The sequence below is a fragment of the Osmerus mordax genome, chromosome 14 (assembly GCF_038355195.1).
Source record: "Osmerus mordax isolate fOsmMor3 chromosome 14, fOsmMor3.pri, whole genome shotgun sequence".
Lineage (NCBI taxonomy): Eukaryota > Metazoa > Chordata > Actinopteri > Osmeriformes > Osmeridae > Osmerus > Osmerus mordax.
Genome location: NC_090063.1, coordinates 15,816,677 through 15,839,738, shown reverse-complemented (window position 1 = coordinate 15,839,738; position 23,062 = coordinate 15,816,677). Strand labels below are relative to the sequence as shown.

Below are 23,062 nucleotides of genomic sequence, written 5' to 3'. Positions count from 1 at the left end.
GCGACGTGTCGGAGCTCTTGGGGAACGTTGTGACGTGTTTTTTACAGAAACTTCTTTTTCTCGTCCCCTCAGGACCCATCTGCTTCTGACGAGCTCCTCGTAAAAGCTTCTTCGTCCTCAGATCTCAGCTCGTGTTTTCATCCGGTTTGCATTTCAGCTGTTTATGTGCCAGAAGGTGACAGGCAGGTTGGCAGACGGACAGATGGAGAGGATAAACAGGCAGACAGACAGGCAGGCAGGCAAGGAGGGAGGGAGGGAGGGAGGGAGGGAGGGAGGGAGGGAGGGAGGCAGGCAGGCAGGCAGGCAGGCAGGCAGACAGGCAGACAGGCAGGCAGGCAGGCAGGCAGGCAGGCAGGCAGGCAGGCAGGCAGGAAGGCCATTGAATTCCATTTAAAGTCCAACTGTGGAACTTTAGAAACCTATCACTGGGCCTCTTGTCACGATACTCCAGCAGAACTGTGGTTTTCTGTAGATTCTCCTGATTAACAGGTGCAGCAGGTGTTGGAGTACCACAGAGAGAAGCATCATTAGTAATCAGAGGTGAAGGTTGGAAGTCCCAGGATATATGCCTCTCTCTCACTCTTCCCCTCTCTCTCTCTCTCTCTCTCTCTCTCTCTCCTCTCTCTCTCTCTCTCTCTCTCTCTCTCTCTCTCTCTGTCTCTCTCTCTCTCTCTTCCCCCCCCCCCCCCTCTCTCTCTCTCTCTCTCACTCTTCCCCTCTTCCCCTCTCTCTCTTTCTCTCTCTCTTTTTCTCTCCCTCCCTCCCTCTCTCTCTCTCTCTCTCTCTCTCTCTCTCTCTCTCTCTCTCTCTGTCTCTCTCTGTCTCTCTCCCTCCCTTTCTCTCTCCCTCTTCCCCTCTCTCTCTTTTTGTCTCCCTCTCTTCTCTCTCTCTCTATTTTTCTATCTCTGTCTCCCTTTCTGTGTCCCTTACCTCTTCTCTATGCCCTGCCTCTACTCTGCCCTGCCTCACTCTGCCCTGCCTCCTTCTGCCCTGCCTCACCCTGCCCTGCCTCTACTCTCCCCTGCCTCACTCTGCCCTGCCTCACCCTGCCCTGCCTCTACTCTCGCCTGCCTCTACTCTCCCCTGCCTCACTCTGCCCTGTCTCACTCTGCCCTGCCTCTGCTCCAGGTCAGGTTTAGGTCTCTACTCTCCTGGCTCTGTTGACAACACATTCGATACACATTTCTTTTAACTAATGTACTTTATCGGCTTAATCAATCAATATGGCCTGCCGGACCCATATTGTGGTTGAATGCTGACCTTTCCTGGCTGTTTTCCTCGGGCGGAATACTTGTTTCCGGTCTGAGTTGTCTCAAGATATTATCTCCTGCCCTTTTCTGGCTATTAGCAGTGTTTTGAATGCCTCTGGGCCCTGTGTGTTAACTCTCCTAATGAATTAGCAGAGCTTCATCCCAGATTCACGGCAGTGGGCGGGGGTGGGATTTAGTGGGGATGAAAGGGAGGCATTGACTTTGTTTCTGCGAGATGAGAATCCGTGGGAATGAGTGCATGAAGAGGAATGCTATGCGGAGCATGCCAGAAGAACCATCCGTTTCAGCACATGACCATTAAATATACCGTGCTGCACTGTAGCATACTGCAGAGGACTGTACTCTACTGTACTCTACTGTACTCTACTGTACGTTACAGTGAGGCTCCTGTCTCTGTGTGGGAGGGGCATGCATGGCTGTGTAGGTCTACAGGCATTTCTTTTGCTATGCAGTTACAGCATAATTGCGAGCTGCAACCCCAGTGTCTGGCATGTGCATGGAGACGCTGCCAGTGTTGCTGCTTCCATCAGAGCAAAGTTGTTTCTCTCTGAACACATGAGACCAGCCACAGCACACCAGATCTTCATCACCATTGATTCATCTCTCGTCCGCGGATCATTTTGTCAAGTCTTTTCGCCTCGTAACCAACTGACAGGAGACCACCAGTGAGGTACTGCTCAGTCCCCCCAGTCTGGCTCAGCACAAGGGAGGGGGGGGGGGGGTGTTTCCAGAGAGCTGTTATTGGTATTTAAGTGGATTTGTCTCGTGTCAGTCTATCAGGATGTCAATGTGTGCAGTACCTCTGTTGTACTTCATCCTTCACACCTTCATCCATTTATCTCTCCATCCCTTAATCTCTCCATCCCTCCCTCCTACCTTCTTCTCTTCACCCTCCATCCCTCCACCCTCCACCCTCCATCCCTCCATCCCTCCACCCTCCACCCTCCATCCCTCCACCCTCCATCCCTACACCCTCCATCCCTCCACCCTCCATCCCTCCATCCCTCCATCCCTTCACCCTCCATCCCTCCATCCCTCCATCCCTCCACCCTCCATCCCTCCATCCCTCCATCCCTTCTCCCTCCCTCCCTCCCTGTGCCCCTCCATCCCTCCCCCTGCCGTTGAGCACGTGGGGTGCACAGGGTTGGGCTTGAGCGTGCTTCTCCACTCCAGCTGGATCATTGAGTGAGCCCAGAGGGATCTATGCGAGAGTGTGTGTGTGTGTGTGTGTGCTTGTATTTACTCGTGTCTCACTTCCTGGACAAACAACAGGGAGACAGCAGAGATAACAGAGCTCCTTAAACCTTCAAAAGCTCTTTTCTCTCCCACAGAACATCTCTCACTTTCCAACCCACCTCCAACATCCCCCAAACCCCTGGACGCTGCTCCTGTTACTATGACAGCAGAGAAGATGTGTGTTGTGATGAGGTTGTCTGTTTTTTTTTTGTTGTCAATTCAGCACCTCTTTCATGAGGGAGAGGGCAACATTCATTCGAGCTCACTGCACGACTGTGTGAGAGAGTGTGTGTGAATGGTGTGTGTGTGCGTCCGGCGCGAGTGTGAGTGTGTGCGCGGACGTGTGTTCGGGTGAGCCAGGAGAAAGGATGGCTGCTCATGTCTGAACTGCCTCCACGTTCGCAGGGGAGAGTCGAGACAGAGAGATACCGGAGGGGGGGACGCTGACGCCGTTTTTTTCTCCCCGTCTTACAGAAGGGTGATAATCTCCCGTCATCTGGGGAGAAGATAATCAGAGACATCTGAGCAATGCCCGCTGAGGTGAAGGAGGTAAGCGCGCTACATTCCCTCCGCATCCTCCCTCTCTCTCTCTCTCCCTCTCTCTCTCTCTCTCTCTCTCTCTCTTTTGATTCCGGGGTCTGCTTCTAATTTCTGCAGCTGCATGTTTGTTCAGACTGCTGGTGGTTTTGTGCCATGCTGTGCGAGGGGAGCAAACCAGCGTTCAGGTGTCATCACATGGCTGTTCGCCGCGGTGTGCTAGTGTGCAGGGGGACATGCGATTAACATCTCTCTGTCAACTGCATGTGTGTCTGCCGTGTGTACGGGCTTGTGTGTGTTTGCCTGTGTGTGCCTCGGTGGATTGTACGCTTGTGCCTGCGTGTGTGTCTGTGTGTGTGTGTGCGTGCGTCCGCCTGTGTGTATGCATTCCCGTGTGTGTGTATGTGTACTGCAGACCTATCGAGAGGGTATTAATCATGATAGTGTTATGAGGAGAACAGCCACCCACAGGGGAATATGCTGCGTTCTGTGAACTCAGACCAGTCTGTCAGTGTGAGCCCTAAGGCAGAGCGCACATGACCATGCAGTATTTGAATGCTTTAATGCTCCACGGACACACCATACACACACACACACCATACACACACACACACCATACACACACACACACACACACTATACACACACACTCCCTACACACACACACACCATACACACACACACAATACACACACACACCATACACACACACACACACACACCATACACACACACCGTGAGGGGGAGTGGAGCTCTTATCCTCAATCGAAATGATGTGTTTGCACAGAAGTGGATAGAATATTCTGTTGTCAGATTGCGCTGGTACGCCCACAGCTGCCCAGACACCTCGACTGGGAAATGAGAAAAGGCCTGGGTGTAGCTCTGCGTTTCCACATCCCAGTCTTTTAAAGTCCGTTAGACAAAAACAATCGAGATCTGAACCCTTGAGTGTCTCTGAAACTGCCAACGAGCACGCCAGTTAAGTGTGATACAGAAGCTGCACGTGGTCCCAGACCTCTGTGGCACAACAGTCATTCCGTCACATCGACAGTGGGAGACACAACCATCTTCACTTATCCTCATCGTTTCATGAAGACAAATGAACAATTCACAACATCTCGTCCGCGGTTCCGCACGCCGGCCTCACGAGGCAGTCAAACCCTGTAATCGTGTCACTTCCTGGTTCAATGCCTCCCAAATGCAGGTGCAACGCATCTCGTTTGTAAACAGTCACGCGGACGGACGAGAGTGGGGGCAGGGGGCAGGGGGGAGGGGGGTTAGAGGACCTGGCGGTGTCTGGCTGGGAGGACGGGTTACGGGGGGGGGGGGGGGGGGTTTCTGGCTGGCTGGCTGGCTGGAACGCCTCTGTGAGAGAGGGGGGGGGCAGACCAAGTGAGGCGTGAGGAGGACGGGTATGTAAGTGGGCCGTGGGTCACTGTGTTGTCCGGCTTCGTCCTGGCGCTGGTTTGGCCCAGACTCGGCCAGCGCTGACTGGCCTCCGTGTTCCAGCTCTGTCTAGGCCTCTTCAGCCTCATCAAGCCCCTACTTTGTGGATACCAGTAGCATCCCTAGAACTGGTCAGACAGTGATTCATCACTCCTTAGAAGAGATAGATACATTTCATTTGATTCATTTAGCAGATGCTTTTATCCCAAGCGACGCTAGCGTATGACAATACGTAGATAGATGCTGTGGATAGATAGGCACAAGATACAATAATAAATGTACAGATGGACATAATTGACAAATAGAGGGATGGATTGATAGACAAAATAGACAGATAGATGAATGGATGGATGGTGAGAGAACAACAGACAGACAGGCAGGCAGGCAGGCAGGCAGGCAGGCAGAAGGGGACAGGTCTTTCACCACCATGGTCTCCAGTGTGACCACCGTAGACTCTTTCATCTCGCCACATCTCCATCTCTCTCCCTCTCCATTAGTCCCTCTCCATCTCTCTCCCACTCTTCATCTCTCCCTCTCTTCCCGACCATCCCATTGGTATGGAGATGAGGGCTGTCACCCTTTTGTGTCGTATTTCAGAACGGCAGGACCGGGGTAATTAGAACCCGCCAATCACGACATCGGTCTTTTACTCCCCAACTCTTCGAAGACGTAAGGGCTGAAAAACGATCTTCCCCTCGTCCGCATGTTCGCATGTTCGCGTGATGATTCTGCTCTCGGGCGCAGCAGGGGCGAGAGCTCTTTCATGTGCAGTGATGAGGACGGAGAGAGCCCTCGTAAGGCTGCTTTAATAACGATGAGGATGATTGGATGAAATGGGTTGCGGTTTGAATGGAGCTCAAGTAATAATAATAGCCCGATGACGCACTGGTATGAATGATTGTTTAGCTGTAATTTACACATTAATTCTCCCCGCACGTCTGTGGAGATGGCAATGGTGTAATTTGAAGAAGATCATAAGAGGCAGAACTGAAGATGCTTCGCTGTTGTGATTACCATGGCACCCCCTGACACACACACACACCACACACACACACCACACACACACACCACACGCACACACCACATGCACACGCAGTTCCCCATGTAACAACAACATCCACAAGATCACATTGATCTCAAATAACTACATGACGTTTACAAAAACAAGTCTAAATAAATCATGTTCACCGTCGGTGCCAGACTTGAGTCTAGTGTTCTCGCTTCTCAGACGTTTGTGAAGTTGCTGCTGAATAATTAATGTTCCTTTGGAGAGAGGTTGTGGAGAATATTCCTCTGAGAGGGAGAAAACATTTTTTTTGTTTCTTTTTAAGTCTATATACATAAATCACTACGTAAATGACCTCCATGTGTCTCAGGCTAGCAGCTGTACAGTGTTGATTAAAGACCAGACAATGTTACATGTGAGAAAATCCCTCCAAGCTATTTCCCGTTGCTCGCATGAAAAACAAATTGTGACCAACTTAAGAGTAATCACAATACTTGACCTAATCAGACAAGTCCGTCTTGTTGGTGTGCTAAACGCAAACCTGGCATTCTGCCTTGCAGGGTGCAGCTTGACAAGCTTAAATATGAAGATTTGTTAGCGGTGGGTTGTGAAAGGTCAGCAGAACAGCAGCAGGTTGTTCTGCAGGGGCAGGTGGACCTTTAGAAAGAGAGAGAGCTCAGACAACGTTACTTAATTAAACCATCCTCACACTTAGGTAACACTTTTTACGCTGATGCACTGCTCCCTCTCTGTCTGTGTGTCTCTCTCTTTGTGTTTTCTGTCTCTCTCTCTCTCTCTCTCTCTCTCTCTCTCTCTCTCTCTCTCTCTCTCTCTCTCTCTCTCTCTCTCTCTCTCTCTGTCTCTCTCTCTCTCTGTTTGTGCGAGTCTCTCTGTCTTTCACTCTCTCTCTCTGTGTTTATGTCTCTCTCTCTGTTTATGTCTCTCTCTCTGTTTATTTGTGTCTCTCTTATCTCTCTCTGTGTGTCCTTGTGTCATCTCTACTAATTTGACTACATTAGTCAGGAGGAATCGGGGGAAGGGGACAGCATGGGAGATGAAGGTGCTGGGGAACCTATGGATTTCCTATGTGTGTGTGTTACGTTGTGTGTGTTATCTTGTGTGTGTGTGTGTGTTACGTTGTGTGTCATCTTGTGTGTGTGTGTGTTACGTTGTGTGTTATGTTGTGTGTGTGTGTTTTACGTTGTGTGTGTTATCTTTTGTGTGCGTGTTACGTTGTGTGTGTTATCTTGTGTGTGTTATCTTGTGTGTGTGTTACGTTGTGTGTGTTATTTTGTGTGTGTGTTACGTTGTGTGTGTTATCTTGTGTGTGTGTGTTACGTTGTGTGTCATCTTGTGTGTGTGTGTGTTACGTTGTGTGTTATCTTGTGTGTGTGTGTTTTACGTTGTGTGTGTTATCTTTTGTGTGCGTGTTACGTTGTGTGTGTTATCTTGTGTGTGTTATCTTGTGTGTGTGTTACGTTGTGTGTGTTATTTTGTGTGTGTGTTACGTTGTGTGTGTTATCTTGTGTGTGTGTGTGTTATCTTGTGTGGGTGTGTGTGTGTGTGTTACGTCGTGTGTGTTATCTTGTGTGTGTGTTACGTTGTGTGTGTTATCTTGTGTGTGTGTGTGTGTGTTACGTTGTGTGTGTTATCTTGTGTGTGTGTTACGTTGTGTGTGTTATTTTGTGTGTGTGTTACGTTGTGTGTGTTATCTTGTGTGTGTGTGTGTGTGTGTTACGTTGTGTGTGTTATCTTGTGTGTGTTATCTTGTGTGTGTGTTACGTTGTGTGTGTTATTTTGTGTGTGTGTTACGTTGTGTGTGTTATCTTGTGTGTGTGTGTGTGTGTGTGTGTGTGATGCAGGAACAAAGCTCGGAGGGTCCTTCTGCTCTGGCTTTGAGCCAGGAGCCCAAAGAGCCGCCAGGGGAGCCAGCAGCCACCAACGATGACCTGGACACGCCCACTTCCAACGCCTCCGCTGTCACCTCCACCAATGACAGCTCCACAGAGACCGACACGCCGCTGCAAACAGACACCGAGGTCAGCACCTTGACATCAAGCGCAGCATACAGCATGTGACACAAATGCAACAAGACGTTTAGTATTCTACTCCATAGTTGAACATCTTTGGCATTGACGGTTCACAATGGTGGAGGGAGATACTGTATTTCCATTTAATGTTTTTTCATTTAACTCTTCTCACGACTTGCACTTATATCTGAGACATCCATTACGTTAATTAGCCTTCGTCACAATACACATCTAACGTTCAGTTAAAGACGTCTGTTTTTCATCTGAATCGACTGCCTGCTATCGGATGCCAGAAACGCTTTTGCAACATTTAATTAGCTGAATCTGCTCCAGAGTTATTAAGAAAGAACGGCAATAAAGAAATAATTCTGTCTATAATGTTTTAATGCAGCATAAAATAATAACGAGGTGAGGAGCTCAGGACACATCCATTTTCCCCAACGGACGACTGAATTTCCAACAATTTACCACATCAGTCAACAATAGATGGATCTCAGGTTGTTTCATCACAATCCAATCTAAATTTATTCGCTGGCAACTAGGTATGATCAAGCATTTACTGGTACGGCAGAATGCCAGGAATCTTCTGGAAGCAGGCGTTCTGATCTGTTAGTCCCGGGAGACAACCTGTGTTGTTTGTGTAGATTTAATGATTAAATATTTATATAATCGTGCCTCATAGCTCTCTCACTCTCCAAGTTGAAAAAGAGCCAACGGCTACACCTGCAGTGTTGGCAATGATGGCTGGTCTGCAACGGACTTTTAACTTCAGTTTGTATTTCGAGGACTGCAGTGAAACAGCTCTGTTTTGGGGAGAAGTGCGTGTACCACAGAGGTATGCGTGGTACCATCTCTTGGTCGCTCTACCGGCCTTTCCTGTCACACTTCCATTAAAATGGTCTAATAAAGCATATGAAATGCCCACAAATATGTCTCTTAAAAAAAGACAGCTCAGTTTTGAGGAATTGGCTGTTGTGTTTTGAGCTTGCGGTAACGTGTCAGGCTGGTGTTGAGATCACTGTGAGGCCTTGTTCTTCTCAGGAAGCCAAGCATGCCCAGACCCCAGACACCTGCGTCCCCCTGCTCCCACCAGACATGGAGGATGCCATCCCCCCTGACCAGCCCCCCGAGGAGGACACCGGCGCCACCAAAGACCCACCGTCGAATGAGTCCATGATCCCCAGCGCCACCCTGATCCCCACGACCAGCCTCGCCAACACCACCACCCCTACCAACACTTTCACCACCACCCCCTCCAACGTCATCTTTAACATCAACACCAACGCCATGCCCTCCATCGCCACCAACACCATGCCCTCCATCGCCACCAACGCCATGCCCTCCATCGTCACCACCGGTGACGACCCCACAAACGCCAACCTCACTGCCCCAGCCTCGACCATCTTCACCCCCCCAGCCCCTCGCCCCACCGACCCTCCTCCAGACACTCCTGATGGGCTCGGCCTCCTCAACCTCCCTGGCTCCTACGGAGGTCTCGGGGGCGACCTGTGTGTCGGGTACGGGAGCCTGTCTAGGGGGGTCCACCACAGCTATTGGCCTCCCAGGAACTACCCTCCAGGGGGCCACTACACCCTGCCTCTCCCCAGGGATAACTACGGGCCTGGGGGCCAGGACAGACCCAGGGAAGGACCAGGAGAGACCCAGGAGGTGAAGGCTGAGTACCCGGCCAGCAGCTACCCAACCCTGGGGGGAGTCCACCAGTTCAGACCCATCACCACCATGGAGCTTCTCAGGGAGCCCTCCAGAACCAGGTCAGGCACAAAGTTTCTATTTCTTGTTTAGCCTATACTAGCCTATATCAGGCAAGTCAGTTAAGAACATATTTTTTATTTACAACAATGTACGTCATACAGTATACTGAATGAAGATTTATAAACTACAGTACAGTAAAGTACAGTTCCAAATGAAATCCTACATAAACATGACCTTGGTGCATTGGTATGGGCATTCATACAATGTTATTGACTCAGTGAAACAATGTTGAGTTTCTATAATTTTTAAGAGGGTGATGGGCGATGTTGTGATCTGTCTTGATGCCTTTGGTATTTGTCTCCATGGTGTTTGTACCTCCATGGTGTTTGTACCTCCAAGGTTTCATCTTATTGGAGCGAACTAAAACAACAAGGCATTTATCTATAGCAGGCTGGCTGAGAGCTTCTATTGATCTCTATCCAGTCATGCTAAGAACACAGTTAGCGCTGCAGCCCACACAGACCAATATCACGGCTCATGAGCTTTCCAAAAGCTAATGCGTTACTTCTAGACTATATATTTGCTATGTAGGTTGTCCTTTATTTGGAAGAACGAAGATCCATTTTTGATCGGTGTAAGCCAAGGAAATATTCCCGTTCTCGACACAGATGTTCGATTCTGCAGAAATACTGTTAAAGTTGACAGCACGTGACATGTGTCTCTTCTATTGGCTTCCAACCTACCGAAACAAGTGTCTTCTTCGTCACACTGTATGAACACGTCGTTAGACAGGCCTACGGTAAATACAGTTAGTGGAGGAAAGAGAGTAGCTACATTACATTACAGTTTATCTATCCAGCAGACGTGTTTATCGAAAGATCCGTACATATAGTGCACATATGGAGTCAGCCATATTGGCACATCGGCGCGGAGCTTTCCACAGAGCAGCGGGGGATCGTACACACTTCAGAACAGACTGTCAACTTCTCCGGTCGGGTCCTCCATCCAGACCAGCGCCAGGGGCGTCAGTGAGGAACGCACGACAGACAGATGGGGAGCCGTTTAGGAGCAGGTGGTATCAATCAGTCTGCTGCTCCGTCGATAAATACGGAGGTGTTACTGTTGGTGACGGACAGCATCGCTTCCCATCTGCTCGTAGACGGAAGACGGATCTGTTGACACAGCGTACTGGACACTCAATCTGCCCTTTCGTCTTTCTCAGACTGACAGGTTAAAATATCCTGAACATGAAAGTAGCCTACCGTTTCCAAAATACCTTATCAAAACTGATGAAGTGACATAGAATATCATAGCTGTTTCCTTCTTCTCTCCCCCCACCTCTCTTTCTCTCTACCTCCCACTTCTCTGTAGCATGTTCTTATTTTGTCTATTTTGTTTTCTTTTGTTCTTCTCAGAGGGGGCTACGAAGACGGCATCATCCCCCAGGTGGACGTAGACCCAGGCTCCTTTTTCCACACCATGTCCAGGGCTCAGACCCTCCAGTTCCCCCACAAGCGAAGCAGCATGGTCAGCCTGGACGGCATCCGCAGGGACCCCCGCTGGAGGGACCCCAACCTGCGCGAGGTCATCACCATGCTCAGCCACCCCATGGACCCGGTCAAGTCCAACGCGGCCGCCTACCTGCAGCACCTGTGCTACGAGAACGACCGCATCAAGCAGGACGTGCGTCACCTGAAGGGGCTTCCTGTTCTGGTGGACTTGCTGGACCACCCCAAGGCCGAGGTCCACCGCAAGGCCTGCGGTGCCCTGAGGAACATCTCCTACGGGAAGGACCACGACAACAAGGTGGCCATCCAGCACTGCGACGGCCTCCCTGCTTTGGTCAGGCTGCTGCGGAAGTCTAGTAACATGGAGGTCAGAGAGCTCGTCACAGGTACAGAGACGCAGAAGAAGTCCTGAGGGGAGCTCAGTTGGAATGTGTTCGTTCAGGGAGGGAATCAAACCTCGACTTGCGGTCAAATGCTCTGTGTGCCCAGTGGTTCTCAATCCTGGTTCTTGTGCTCCCCTTCCCTGCGTGTTTTTTCCCTACTCCAACACACCTGATTCTAATAAATGGGTCATTATCAAGCTCAGCAGAAATCTGATAACAACCAATTCATTTGAATCAGGTGTGTTGGAGCAGGGAAACATCTAGAACATGCAGGGCAGGGGAGCACGAAGACCAGGAATGTGAACCACGGCTCTAACCACTGATCTATACCCCATATCAGGGTAGATGCTTCCAGTGCTGCCTAGAATCATTCCAATGGGTAGAGGAAATGGCTCGGTGGTTGAAGCATGTGATTGCTGATCAAGGGGTCATAGGTTAAAATCCCCCTCAGTACGACAATTTAAGTAAACAAAAGTTTCTGCAACCTGACGTTCTCCAACCCACCTCTCAAGACTCACCCTCCTCCTCCTCCTCCGTGTTCTTGTTACAAAAGGAACCCTCTGGAACCTCTCATCCCACGAGCCCTTGAAGATGATGGTCATCAACCACGGTCTCCAGACCCTGACTGATGAGGTCATCATCCCGCATTCTGGTTGGAGGAGAGACCCCACAGAACATTCCAGGCCACGGGAGACGGAGTGGACGACCGTCTTCAAGAACACCTCCGGATGTCTGAGGTACACACACCGACCGGGTCTGAGGTACACACACCTCCGGATGTCTGAGGTACACACACCGACCGGGTCAGGGAAGCCAAGATCAGTTCACGGAAACCAAACCAACTGAATAGAAAACGTGAATGACCTCAAATGTAATAGTGTTCATTTCGCAGACACTTCTCCAAATGCAGGACAGGGAGGAGGGGGGGATTTGAACCTGGTATACTGCGATGTGTAGTCCAATGCTTCATCACTGAACTATACCTGTACCCCCATACTCCACAGCATCGCTGACTAGTTATCGACAGGATCTTTTGTTGTGGTTTTGTCCCCAGGAATGTGAGCTCAGATGGGGCAGAGGCTCGTCAGAGACTGAGAGAGTGTGAGGGGCTGGTGGATGCTTTGCTCCACGCTCTACAATCAGCAGTGGCCACCAAGGACACAGATAATAAGGTACAGACCCACGACCACCTGATAGGAATTCCAATTCAGATTAATAGAAACTGCAGCAGAAGTGCAGATAAGCGCAGAGACTGGAAGTGTCTCGGACCACAAGGTCAACAAAGGGATTTAGAAAGGGTGGGTTCACCCTCTTTTTACTGTGCTTTATGAGATGTCGTGGTTTTATACTTTTTGTAGGTATTCTTACTTTTGTGTTTTTTCTATTCTTACCTTCCCAGTCTGTAGAGAACTGTGTCTGCATCTTAAGGAACCTCTCCTACCACGTCCACAAAGAAGTCCCAGGGGCGCAGCGCTTTCAAGAGCCCCCGGCCAATCACGTCCCCCGATCTGGAGGACAGCAGAAGAAGAAGACAGAGGCTGACTGTTTCGGAGGAAAGAGGGCAAAAGGTTTGTTGTCGATGTAGCAAATGAACAGGGGAAATATCAAGTGGGTTAGAGCTAACTGTGCGAGAGAAGCTGGATTTGCGAAATCATGACCACTCAAGAATCCATCTTCCAAGCTTTATCCATTTGTGCCCATACCACATTGGTTTGGACCAATCAGCATCCTATGAGGAAATACTGACAGCTACAGGTGTTGAAGTTGGCCTGTGATGGACAATGATAGACAGATGGTTAATCCAATCACCTGTCAAGTATTTTTTTTTTAATGCCTGCCCTTTTCCAAAGTTTCCAAGGACAACTTCCCAGATGGATATGTGTAACAAATTAGTCAGGTTAGACCCATCTAGTTGGCGCAAGAGACAGACCTTGAAAAGCCTCTCACTGTTCCATGCTGTGCTGTTTTGTACCCTATCATGAGTCACAACGCTTTTCTAGAACTTTCTTTCCGTTTCCTCTGCTGCCTGTCAGAGGAGTGGTTCAACCAAGGTGAGTCTCACAGCTTCTTCTCTGTGTGTGCTTCCTTTTGTAGAGGTTTTCAATGGAGGTCCCATTGTGTGTAGGAGCGTGGTATTTCCAAATGTGGAAGTGTGTGTGTGTGCGTGTGCGTGTGTGCACTTGTGTGTTTTGTAGGTTGGAGAAATGGGCTTCTAGACAAGAAGTATGAAACGCTGGATTTGCCAAAACGCAGAGAACCAATGAAAGGTATGAAACACTACTGGGATGTATGAAAGGTGACATTTCACCAATCAAACATGGTTGGATACCAATAAAACTGACAAATAATAACGGATCATGATCATTCACGTTTTGTGTTGTGAAAGGCTAAAGTTGTGGGGCTTCACAGTTTGGCTAGTGAAGACTTACTTTTGATCCACTGACCGTTTTTAGGATGTTCATTATGGGATGTGAATTATACCGCAGCAGGTGCACCAGAGGCAAAGAAGCACTCACACATTAGGTCAAACGGTTGTCGTGGAAACCATGCATTTTGCGTGAGGGCCAAGCCATCATAATGTGTGGGTCCATGCCTTTGTGTCTGCCTGAGTTGACGTCTGGTTCTGGGAATAAAGATGCACTGCTATTATGCTACATTCAGTATCATATTACATGCTCATTAGACATGTCCATTGTGTTCCCAGATAGACATTTAAATTCAGCGTTTGTAGCTCATGCCTGCGGCTGAATACATGGTCTCCATTATCATCATTGAAATGCAGGACAGCAGACCTACAATTAGACCTCTGAAGGATAGTTGTATAACTGAGTGAAAACAGGCCAGTATTTCTCACCTGTTTAAACTCTGCACAGAAAGCTGTTGGACCTGGGAAAGGTGTCTGTATGTGAACCTGGGCAGGTGTGTGTGTGTGTGTGTGAGAACCTGGGCAGGTGTGTGTGTGTGTGAGAACCTGGGCAGAGGTGTGTGAACCTGGGCAGGTGTGTGTGTGAGAACCTGGGCAGGTGTGTGTGAACCTGGGCAGGTGTATGTGTGTGAGAACCTGGGCAGGTGTGTGTGAACCTGGTCAGGTGTGTGTGTGTGTCTGAGAACCTGGGCAAGTGTGTGTATGTGTGTCTGAACCTGGGCAGGTGTGTGTGTGTGTGTGTGTGTGTGAACCTGGGCAGGTGTGTGTGTGTGTGTCTGAACCTGGGCAGGTGTGTGTGTGTGTCTGAACCTGGGCAGGTGTGTGCGTGTGTCTGAACCTGGGCAGGTGTGTGTGTGTGTGTGTCTGAACCTGGGCAGGTGTGTGTGTGGACCTGGACCCAGGCTCCCCCCAGCTGTAGTGTCTCCAGCTACAAGAGCCCATCCCTCCCCCTGCTGAAAGCTGCAGTGAAGGTGATAAGGAGACCTGCTCAGTGTTTAGACAGGAGCTGAGATGCCAGATGTCTGAACAGACAACCTGAGGATTCCAGAACAGGTCCTCTGTCTGGGTTCCTGTTCTGGAACCTCAAGCAGCAGTCTACTTCACTGGAGTAGGAGAGTGATGTTGTTTATAAGAGTTGTCTTTGGATAGGATTATCCTTTACATCGTTTTGTCTTTAGAAAGGGGTGTCTTTAAGGAATGTTAGGGAGTATTAACCTTACAGTGTATTGTATTTTATACAATAGTGTTGTCCTTTTATACAATAGTGTTGTGATTTACATTATTGTCCTTAGATGGTACTCTTATAAAACAAGTGTTGTACTGGGAGAGTATTATCCTTAGATAGCCTTGTCATGACAGATTGAAGGAGAGGGAGTTCTGTGTAAACTATCCACTAATCAAAACGGTGGGTAATGACGTTTCAAATTGAATCCAGCTCTTGTTCTGCATTCCGGGCAGACACTTTTCTATTGATTTACATTTATTCATTTAGCAGACGCTTTTATCCAAAGCGACTTCCAAGAGATAGCTTTACAAAGTGCATAGGTCACTGATCATAACAACGAGATAGCCACAAAACATTGCGAGTAGCCAAAACATGAAGCACACATTGTGAACAACCAAAGTAAGTGCCAAAGGGAAGAACCATAAGAGCATGTAGTTAAACAAGTTACAATTAAACAACATGAACTGCTAAAAGTGCAAGTGTACCTGTGAAAAAAAAAGACAAGCAACAATAATATTTTTTTTTTATCACAGCGAGTACAAACAATTTAAAATCAGTTACCACTAACCACAAGAGCAAAAAGTCTCTGAGCAAGAGTCATTGTGATCCTTGAGGAAACTAACATCGGGTCAAGCGAACCATTCCTAAGTACCGTTGTACTCCCGGAACAAGTGCGTCTTGAGCCTTTTCTTGAAGGTGGAGAGACAGTCAGTGTCTATGATGGAGGTGGGGAGTTGATTCCACCACTGGGGGGCCAGACAGGAGAAGAGCTTGTGTTGGGACCGGGCGGTCTTGAGCGGTGGGACCACCAGGCGGTTGTCTGAAGAAGACCGTAGGTGACGGGTGGGGGTGTAAGGCTGCAGGAGAGACTTAATGTAGACGGGTGCAGTCCCGTTCACTGCTCGGAAGGTCAATACCAGGGTCTTGAATCTGATACGGGCCATGATAGGTAGCCAGTGGAGAGAGATGAGGAGCGGGGTAACATGGGAGCGTCTGGGTAGATTGTAGACCAGGCGGGCCGCTGCGTTCTGAATCCTCTGAAGAGGGCGGGTTGCACATGCTGGGAGACCAGCGAGCAGCGAGTTGCAATAGTCCAACTTGGAGAGGACAAGTGCTTGGACTAGCAGCTGGGTGGAGTGCTCAGACAGGTATCTCCTGATCTTCCGGATGTTGTAGAGGGTGAATCTACATGACCGGGAGATCGCAGCAATGTGGGCCGTGAGGGAGAGCTTGTCGTCCATGGTAACCCCAAGGTTCCTGGCAGAGGATGAAGGGGTCACCGTTGCAGATCCCAGATATTGATAATTCATACTTAATACGTTGATGCAATGCATGCACACATAGTGTCCCGACACTAAACAGAAGATTTTGGAAACAAACTTCCCCTGTGGATAATCCTTCAACCATAACAGAACAAGCCTCATCTGTTTTTTGTAAAGTTGTAATTTGCATCGAGTTGTTAGGCTGCGCTAAACCATAACCGAAGTGTGATAACATAACCTACTTAATTATTTTTGTTTCATGGCTACTAATGTTTCAAGACGGCTATTGTTTTCCAATATAGATGACGTCTGTCTTTGCCCTTTTAAATCTCAACATAATTGAGTCTACAGTACTCTTTAAGATGGAGTAGTGCTGGAATATTCTGTATTCAGTTTTCATTTGGAAGTCTGGACTGAGATATCTTTCATGTGTGCGTCCTTAGAGTGTTTGAACGAATAGTGCTGGTAATGCACCCTCCATCTGGAGCCTGGTGCTGTGAGAGTCTTGTTTCTGATGGTGTCAGCCTCAATATGCCTCAGTGAGAGCTCTGATGATTAGGGGTCTCTCTCTGTCGCTCTCTCTCTCTCTCTCTCTCTCTCTCTCTCTCTCTCCTGCTGCCTTGCTGGCTCTCTCTCTCCTGGTGCCTTGCTCTCTCGCCCTCTCTTTCTCTGCCTCTCCCCCTCTCTCTGTGAAGGTCTGGATCTGCTGTATCAGCCCGAGGTGGTTAGGCTGTATCTGTCCCTCCTCACCCGCAGTCAGAACCACAACACCCTGGAGGCGGCAGCCGGAGCGCTGCAGAACCTCGCAGCGGGACACTGGGCCGTGAGTGCCGGGCTCTGGGGGGGCTGGATCATTGGAGTGTGGTGTGTGTGTGTGTGGAGGGAGTGGGGGGGAGGCTTTGTTGTGTGTGTGTGTGTGTGTGTGTGTGTGGAGGGGAATAGGGGGTGGGGGGGGGACTTTGTCGTGTGTGTGTGGAGGGGAATAGTGTGTGGAGAGGGTGGGGGGGAGACTTTGGTGTGTGTGTGTGTGTGTGGAGGGGAATAGTGTGTGGAGAGGGTGGGGGGGAGACTTTGTTGTGTGTGTGTGTGTGTGTGTGGAGGGGGGGGGGGTTGTTGGCGGTGTTTGTGGTGTGAGTCTGGGGAAGAGAGGGCTGGTGTATACTATGTATGTGTGTGTCTGTATGCGAAGTGTTCATTGTGCGTGTGTGTGTGTACTTAGTATTTTGTCTGTCTCTCTGTCTGTGCTCACAGTGGTCGAGCTACATCCGAGCCACAGTCAGGAAGGAGAAGGGACTCCCAGTCCTGGTGGAACTTCTGCGTTCTGATGCTGACAAGGTAGTCCGTGCTGTGGCCATAGCTCTCCGCAACCTGGCAATCGATCGCCGCAACAAAGACCTCATAGGTAAGACGTGGAAAAATCTGAGTTCAAACATTTCCATCCGAACGTTTCAGCAGACGCTTTCAGCGTAACGCACAAATAGTGCCTATAGAAAGTTATTTTATTGTCAGATGCACAGAACAACACAGTCAGACTGGGCACTGACATTCTTAGGACAAGACAATGCAAAGCAAGCTTTGCGTAACATAACAAGTACAGCAGGAGATCAAGGATCAGAAGTGCGTAGTTCTAACAGTTTTCTGGTGGTCCAAGCCAAGGAACGGCCACACCGTAACATAATCTCAGCTAGCAGGCACGGTGAAAAGAATACCACAGTGCAACAAGAACATCTCAATTCCTTAAATACAGTGCATCAAAAACATGTCAATTACTTAAATACAGTGCAGCAACAGCCTCTTAATTTCAGTAGCTAGCTAACCAAGGCACATTTTAAACCACAGATCCTCGTACACAGACAGTGTCTATTCTCGTTTGTTCCTAGGGGGCTATGCTATGAGGGACCTGGTTAGCAACCTGCCCTGTGGCCAGCAGAGGCCAGCCAAGAACCTGGAGGGGGACACTGTGGTGGCCATTTTGAATACCATCCATGAGATCATCACAGACAGCATTGAGAACACTCGAGGGCTCATTCAAGGACACGCCATCCAGAAACTTATTGCCATCAACAAAACCAGGTACACTCGGAGCACACTTGCATTGCATTTGTATTCGTGTATCTGAGATTTTTATCCAAAGAGGCGTACGAGTAGTGCATTTAGAAAGCACAGTAGAAGATCTAGGATCAGAAGAGCATGGTTCTGACAGTTTTTTGGGAGTCAATGAGTTGTCCTTGGTTACACGTGCGCAGGGTTGAGGTAAGAAGGTTGTGGTCATTTTGGAAAGAAGTCAAGTGAGTACCATGCTCCTCTTGTCTCCCATGATCTCGGGCGTGGCCGGTCTGTCAGCCAATCAGTGCGTGAGACGAAGGTGGCATCTCACGTGTTGCAGACTGTGTGGGCCTACAAGGACTTGAGGAACAATCTGTTCAAAGCTGGCTGGAACAAGAGCCACTTCAAGGTAGTCTTCATTATTTCACTTCTGACTGAAGTTAGTCTTCATGATTTCACTTCTGACTGAAGGTAGTCTTCAACATTTCACTTCTGGGTTAGACTGGGTGCACTTTTTAAATATATACCCCCGTTTTTTAGCAATTTAGCGGGCGCTTTTATCTAAATATACTTACCATAAATGTATAGCAGACATTTATCCAAAGCGATATTTTGATCTGTACTCAAATGCTGTACTGCACCACTGAACCCACCTTTCATGCTTTATACGTAGACATAGAGTTTATAGAAGTGACTTCCAGTGAAATACAGGAATCGTAAGTGCAAAGTTCTAGCTATTTCAGTGGTTAGAATCTGTAATTTACCAGGCTTGGTGCAATAATAACATCGCAACAACGCTGCAACAAACCCTCTTACACAGCAAGATTACACAGTCCAGTGTCATAATTGCATCTTGTTTTGTGTTCTGTGTGTGGTAGAGGATTAGGAGCAGCATAGCATGCGTGTTTATATGTGCTGTCCTTTTCCTCATCACTCAGCCAACGACAACTGGAGTGACGAAAAAAAACAAGAATACAAAACAGGGCTACGATGACATCACCCTGCCTCTTATGGAAAAAAATCAAGGTCAGCAAAACATGGCTGTGCTGAAGTGGATGTTTTCCTATGTAGTTCTTTTACAAAGGTCTCTGTTGCTGCTAAATCAGATTCATCCAACTAGGAGTGATTCTGTGGAAAGACACAGCTGGTTAAATACGTGATTGTTGAGAGACTTCTCTCTCTCTCTCTCTCTCTCTCTCTCTCTCTCTCTCTCTCTCTCTCTCTCTCTCTCTCTCTCTCTCTCTCTGGATCTCCTTTCTCTCGTTCTCTCCACCTCCTTTATATATGTTGTTGTTGTATTCTTCTCTGGGTGTTTTGTATGATGTTTACCTGAATCCTGAACAATGCCCTTCCACCCACAGAAGGATACTCTGTGTCAGAGCAGGCTGACAGGGTGGCCGAGGGACCTGGCCATGTGATGGAGAGAGAGGCGTTCCAGGTAGGGAGTTCTGCTTGTGAACGAGGCTACCTTCTCACTGATCACGTTGCCTTGATCTTGTACCCAATTTCGTTTTTCAATAAAAATATATATTTATTTTAATACTGCAGATGTATGAAATGTAGTTTCATACAGCAGTTTTACTAATGTGGTAGTAAATTACATCCCCTTTTTTTATTCTGGAGGAGATGCAAGGTTTATTAAATTGGGGGAAAAGCTATCAACCATACTTGTTATCATAATGAATAAATGTAAATCATAGGTCGGATACTATATTTGTACAACAACAACTAACGTTATATTTGTGTTCTGTCAGACGGTTCCTGAGAGGAAGCACTTTATCAGAGCTGTGAGGCCCTCGGTGGGTCTCGTGGACCGCAAACCCCCTCCTCTCGACTCCTGGGTGTGAAAACTGCTGGGTGGACTGTAGTGCAGGTACACTCCCAGTTTCACCTGAGACAGTACATCCACCTGAGGATATTTTAGGTGGGGTTTTAGATCCAGATGTGCCGAGATGAGATGTGTTAACATTTCTTGGGTGTGGGATATGCTGTACAACTGTGTAAATATGTACTGTTGACATGGGGGGGAACCGGAATGTTTGGTTGTCTCTCATAAATCTTTCCTTTTCTTTGCAGGAAACATTATATTGCAGATGCATATACAGGATGACAGACATTGGTAGAAGCCATTGGTGATGTGGATCATTTTACATGGAGGAAGAAGATAGATCCTAGGCAATAGAAGCCTATTCCTCAACAGATCTGAATAGTGTGTATATTTGGTCCTATATTTCATGTCAGTGTCATCAACATTATCAAGGAGAATTAATACTACATTTTCTACACATGTTGTATAATAGTCCAGTAGGAATTATCCAGCGAAATATTCAGAATTCAAAATGCATTACAGAATCTATGCGATTAGAATTAGTCAAACTCACGTCAACACTACTTTGAAGTTACAGTGGAGACTACTTTTTAGAATTTCCTGACCACCCTTTGACTCTAGTGATATACACTATGTTGGTTCATTTTCCTCAAGTTGTGCAGAATTTCCTTATTTATTAATTGAAAGGCCAGTTAAAATGGGATTGTAAATGTGTAATAAAAGATTGTTAATATTCTAAATGAAGGCATTTATATTGTAATATTCATTGTAATACTCATGTTATTTATTAGCAATTGTGGATGTTGTTACCTTGTACCCAGAAAACGGAATGGATACCTTAACATCAAAATACTAGTGTCATTTTAACAGAAGCTGAAATTCAAGATTTTTGCTTAGTGTTTGTTCTTGCATCGCAATGTTGAATGGAAGTAAATAAAAATCGATCATTTCTATATTTTGTATGTATTTTATTGTAAAATTTCCATAAAAAGGTTTGGGTCTTTTAGGGACTTTTGAAAGTTCTTGAAAGTTGTTTAAGCACTGGACAGCTCCACTTCATCTGTTTAATAAGATTAGTGCTTGAACTCTCGAGCGCATAGAAGTGCATTTTTCAAAAGGAATTGAACGTTTCTTATGCACGCTTGCTGTAATCTGGGCAGTAACATATTTATCTTCGGGCTGGTTTAAGGGTTTGCTACATTCTCTGTTTGCAAACATGAAGCTAAATGATTCTCAGCTACTGAGAGGGAAAAGGTTGGCGAGTTAACTAGCTGTAGGGAGGTCATGTTCTTTACCTAACTTTGCCATTACTTCAGACGGGCTAGCCTATTGTACTGTACTACTGTAGCACTGTTAGCTAGTTTTAATTAGCCTACAGTACTGTAAGTAGACCAATTTGTAGCTAGGTAAATTACACCACAGCTATTAGACTTTCTAGTCTAGAAGTTGGATGACAATCGTAAATGAGTTTCTGTAATCTCAAATTAATCTGACAAAGTAGACCACATTTGATAACGTACAGTATTAACTAGCTAGCAGTTTAAAGTGCAGTTGCGTTCCTTCAGGTTTTTTCTGTTTATTTTTCCCTGTATTGTCAAGTAGAATCCAAAAGAGGGGAGACAATTTGAGACCGAGTTCGCGTTTAGCAGGTGAGGATACAGTAAAGTTACGGACAAGTCAATGAAGGGACATTTATTCGAATGAAACATCATACAGCATAAAACAAATATATAACATACAAATGCTATCCTTAATGATCACCTAGAGTTGCCCAGCTCACCTCACCAGACCTTTGAGCTAATACACAGTCGGCTGATGATTAAGTGGCTGAATAAATAAATGATATAGTAATAACCAGCCTGATAATCTTGACCCTTATTCTTTAGCTGCTCAGTTGTGCAGCGATGCTGGAGAGGGGCAGTCAGCATCTCCTCTGCCCAGACGTCTCCCCCCGTCAGGCCCTAGTACTTCTGGATGGTGTTCTTTGCCTCTGCACCCTGATCTCTCAGCTAATGCCAAGATTGCCATGGCTCAGTTCCCTGGCTGGAAAGGAGAGCCGTATCCCAAACCGCTGGTCAGATACACAAGAGCCCTGCCCATTGGAAGGATATCCACCGCCGGCCCACAACCACGGCTCAATCGCAGGAGACTTATACCCATCTCTAGAGCCAAGACAGTCAAGTTCTCCCACCCAGAGAAGACCCAGCGTCTGATTCCGGCAATTACAAGGCAGAGAATCTCTCGCAGGGCTCAGGCAGGAGGCCGGCAGGTCAGACCGGTCACCCCCAGACCACCTACACGGAGGCCAGGTAGCCCTGGGGGCCGAAGGCGTAACGCGTCCCTCACGGAGGCACAGCTGGCTGGACGGGGGGATGGCGTGTCCCTGTTTTGCGCAGTCCGAGACCAGTTGCTGCTCACCTCCAGCTCTGAGTCCTCCCCCTCCCCTCGCTCATCCCCCTCCTCTCCTCCGCATCGATGCAGGCGCACCCCCCCGGCCTACCTCACTCGCCGCTATGTGACCCAGATGAAGCTGTACCAGGCGCTGAGTAATGAGAAGAAGAAGAAGAAGAGCAGGCAGGTATAAAAAACTAAGGCATAAACTAAACTGAAACACAAATACAAACATTACAAGAGATATGAAACTGAATATGATCGACAATTTAGACTGACCCGTAGGCTCTATCCGTGTATTCATATATATTAATATTAATACAAAACATAAGCTATTGTCTCATTTTTATCATGCGGTGCTTTGCTTTCCTGACACAATAATAACATAATATAACATTGTTTTCTTTTAATTTCCCAGCGGACTTTAGAGGGGAATTCGATCCGAAAAGGTAGGATGGAATTAATGACCATGTAATGCATTAGCCGTACACTCCGTACACACATTTCTTTCAATGAATACATAATCTCCTACCGACAGCTACACAATAGGGTCTACAGATAATGACTGTAGCAGTCAGATTATGTTAATAACAGTAAAACGCTAAAGAAGAAAAGGACTGTGGAAACAATAATAATAATAATTAGGTCCTCCGGTCCTCTTCCTGAGTAGGAGCTGCCTCCTGTCGTCATGTGAAGCCTCCTCTGTGCGGAGGGGAAGGAGTATCCTCCCATAGCCTCTACAAAGTCATCAAGAG

The 23,062-nt window shown here is 47.6% G+C and overlaps 1 protein-coding gene across 1 annotated transcript; it reads left to right on the top strand.

The window, feature by feature from the left end:
- Nucleotides 1-3,035: 3,035 nt before the first annotated feature.
- Nucleotides 3,036-20,853, top strand: arvcfa (ARVCF delta catenin family member a). Its single transcript, XM_067250366.1, has 17 exons — nt 3,036-3,056; nt 7,359-7,535; nt 8,568-9,298; nt 10,655-11,133; nt 11,684-11,867; nt 12,185-12,302; nt 12,530-12,698; nt 13,164-13,181; nt 13,326-13,397; nt 16,738-16,865; nt 17,294-17,444; nt 17,923-18,115; nt 18,386-18,497; nt 19,027-19,114; nt 19,450-19,526; nt 19,843-19,961; nt 20,165-20,853. The coding sequence occupies exons 1-16, from the start codon at nt 3,036-3,038 to the stop codon at nt 19,933-19,935; spliced, it is 2,811 nt and encodes a 936-aa protein (XP_067106467.1). The 3' UTR covers nt 19,936-19,961; nt 20,165-20,853.
- The last annotated feature ends 2,209 nt before the right edge of the window (nt 20,854-23,062 follow it).

Excerpts from the sequence above, each read along its gene's own strand:
- arvcfa (XM_067250366.1), top strand. The coding sequence starts at position 3,036 with ATGCCCGCTGAGGTGAAGGAG. Across the intron at positions 13,398-16,737 it reads ACGCAGAGAACCAATGAAAG|GTCTGGATCTGCTGTATCAG; the intron begins GTATGAAACACT and ends CTCTCTGTGAAG. Across the intron at positions 19,527-19,842 it reads TGGAGAGAGAGGCGTTCCAG|ACGGTTCCTGAGAGGAAGCA; the intron begins GTAGGGAGTTCT and ends GTGTTCTGTCAG.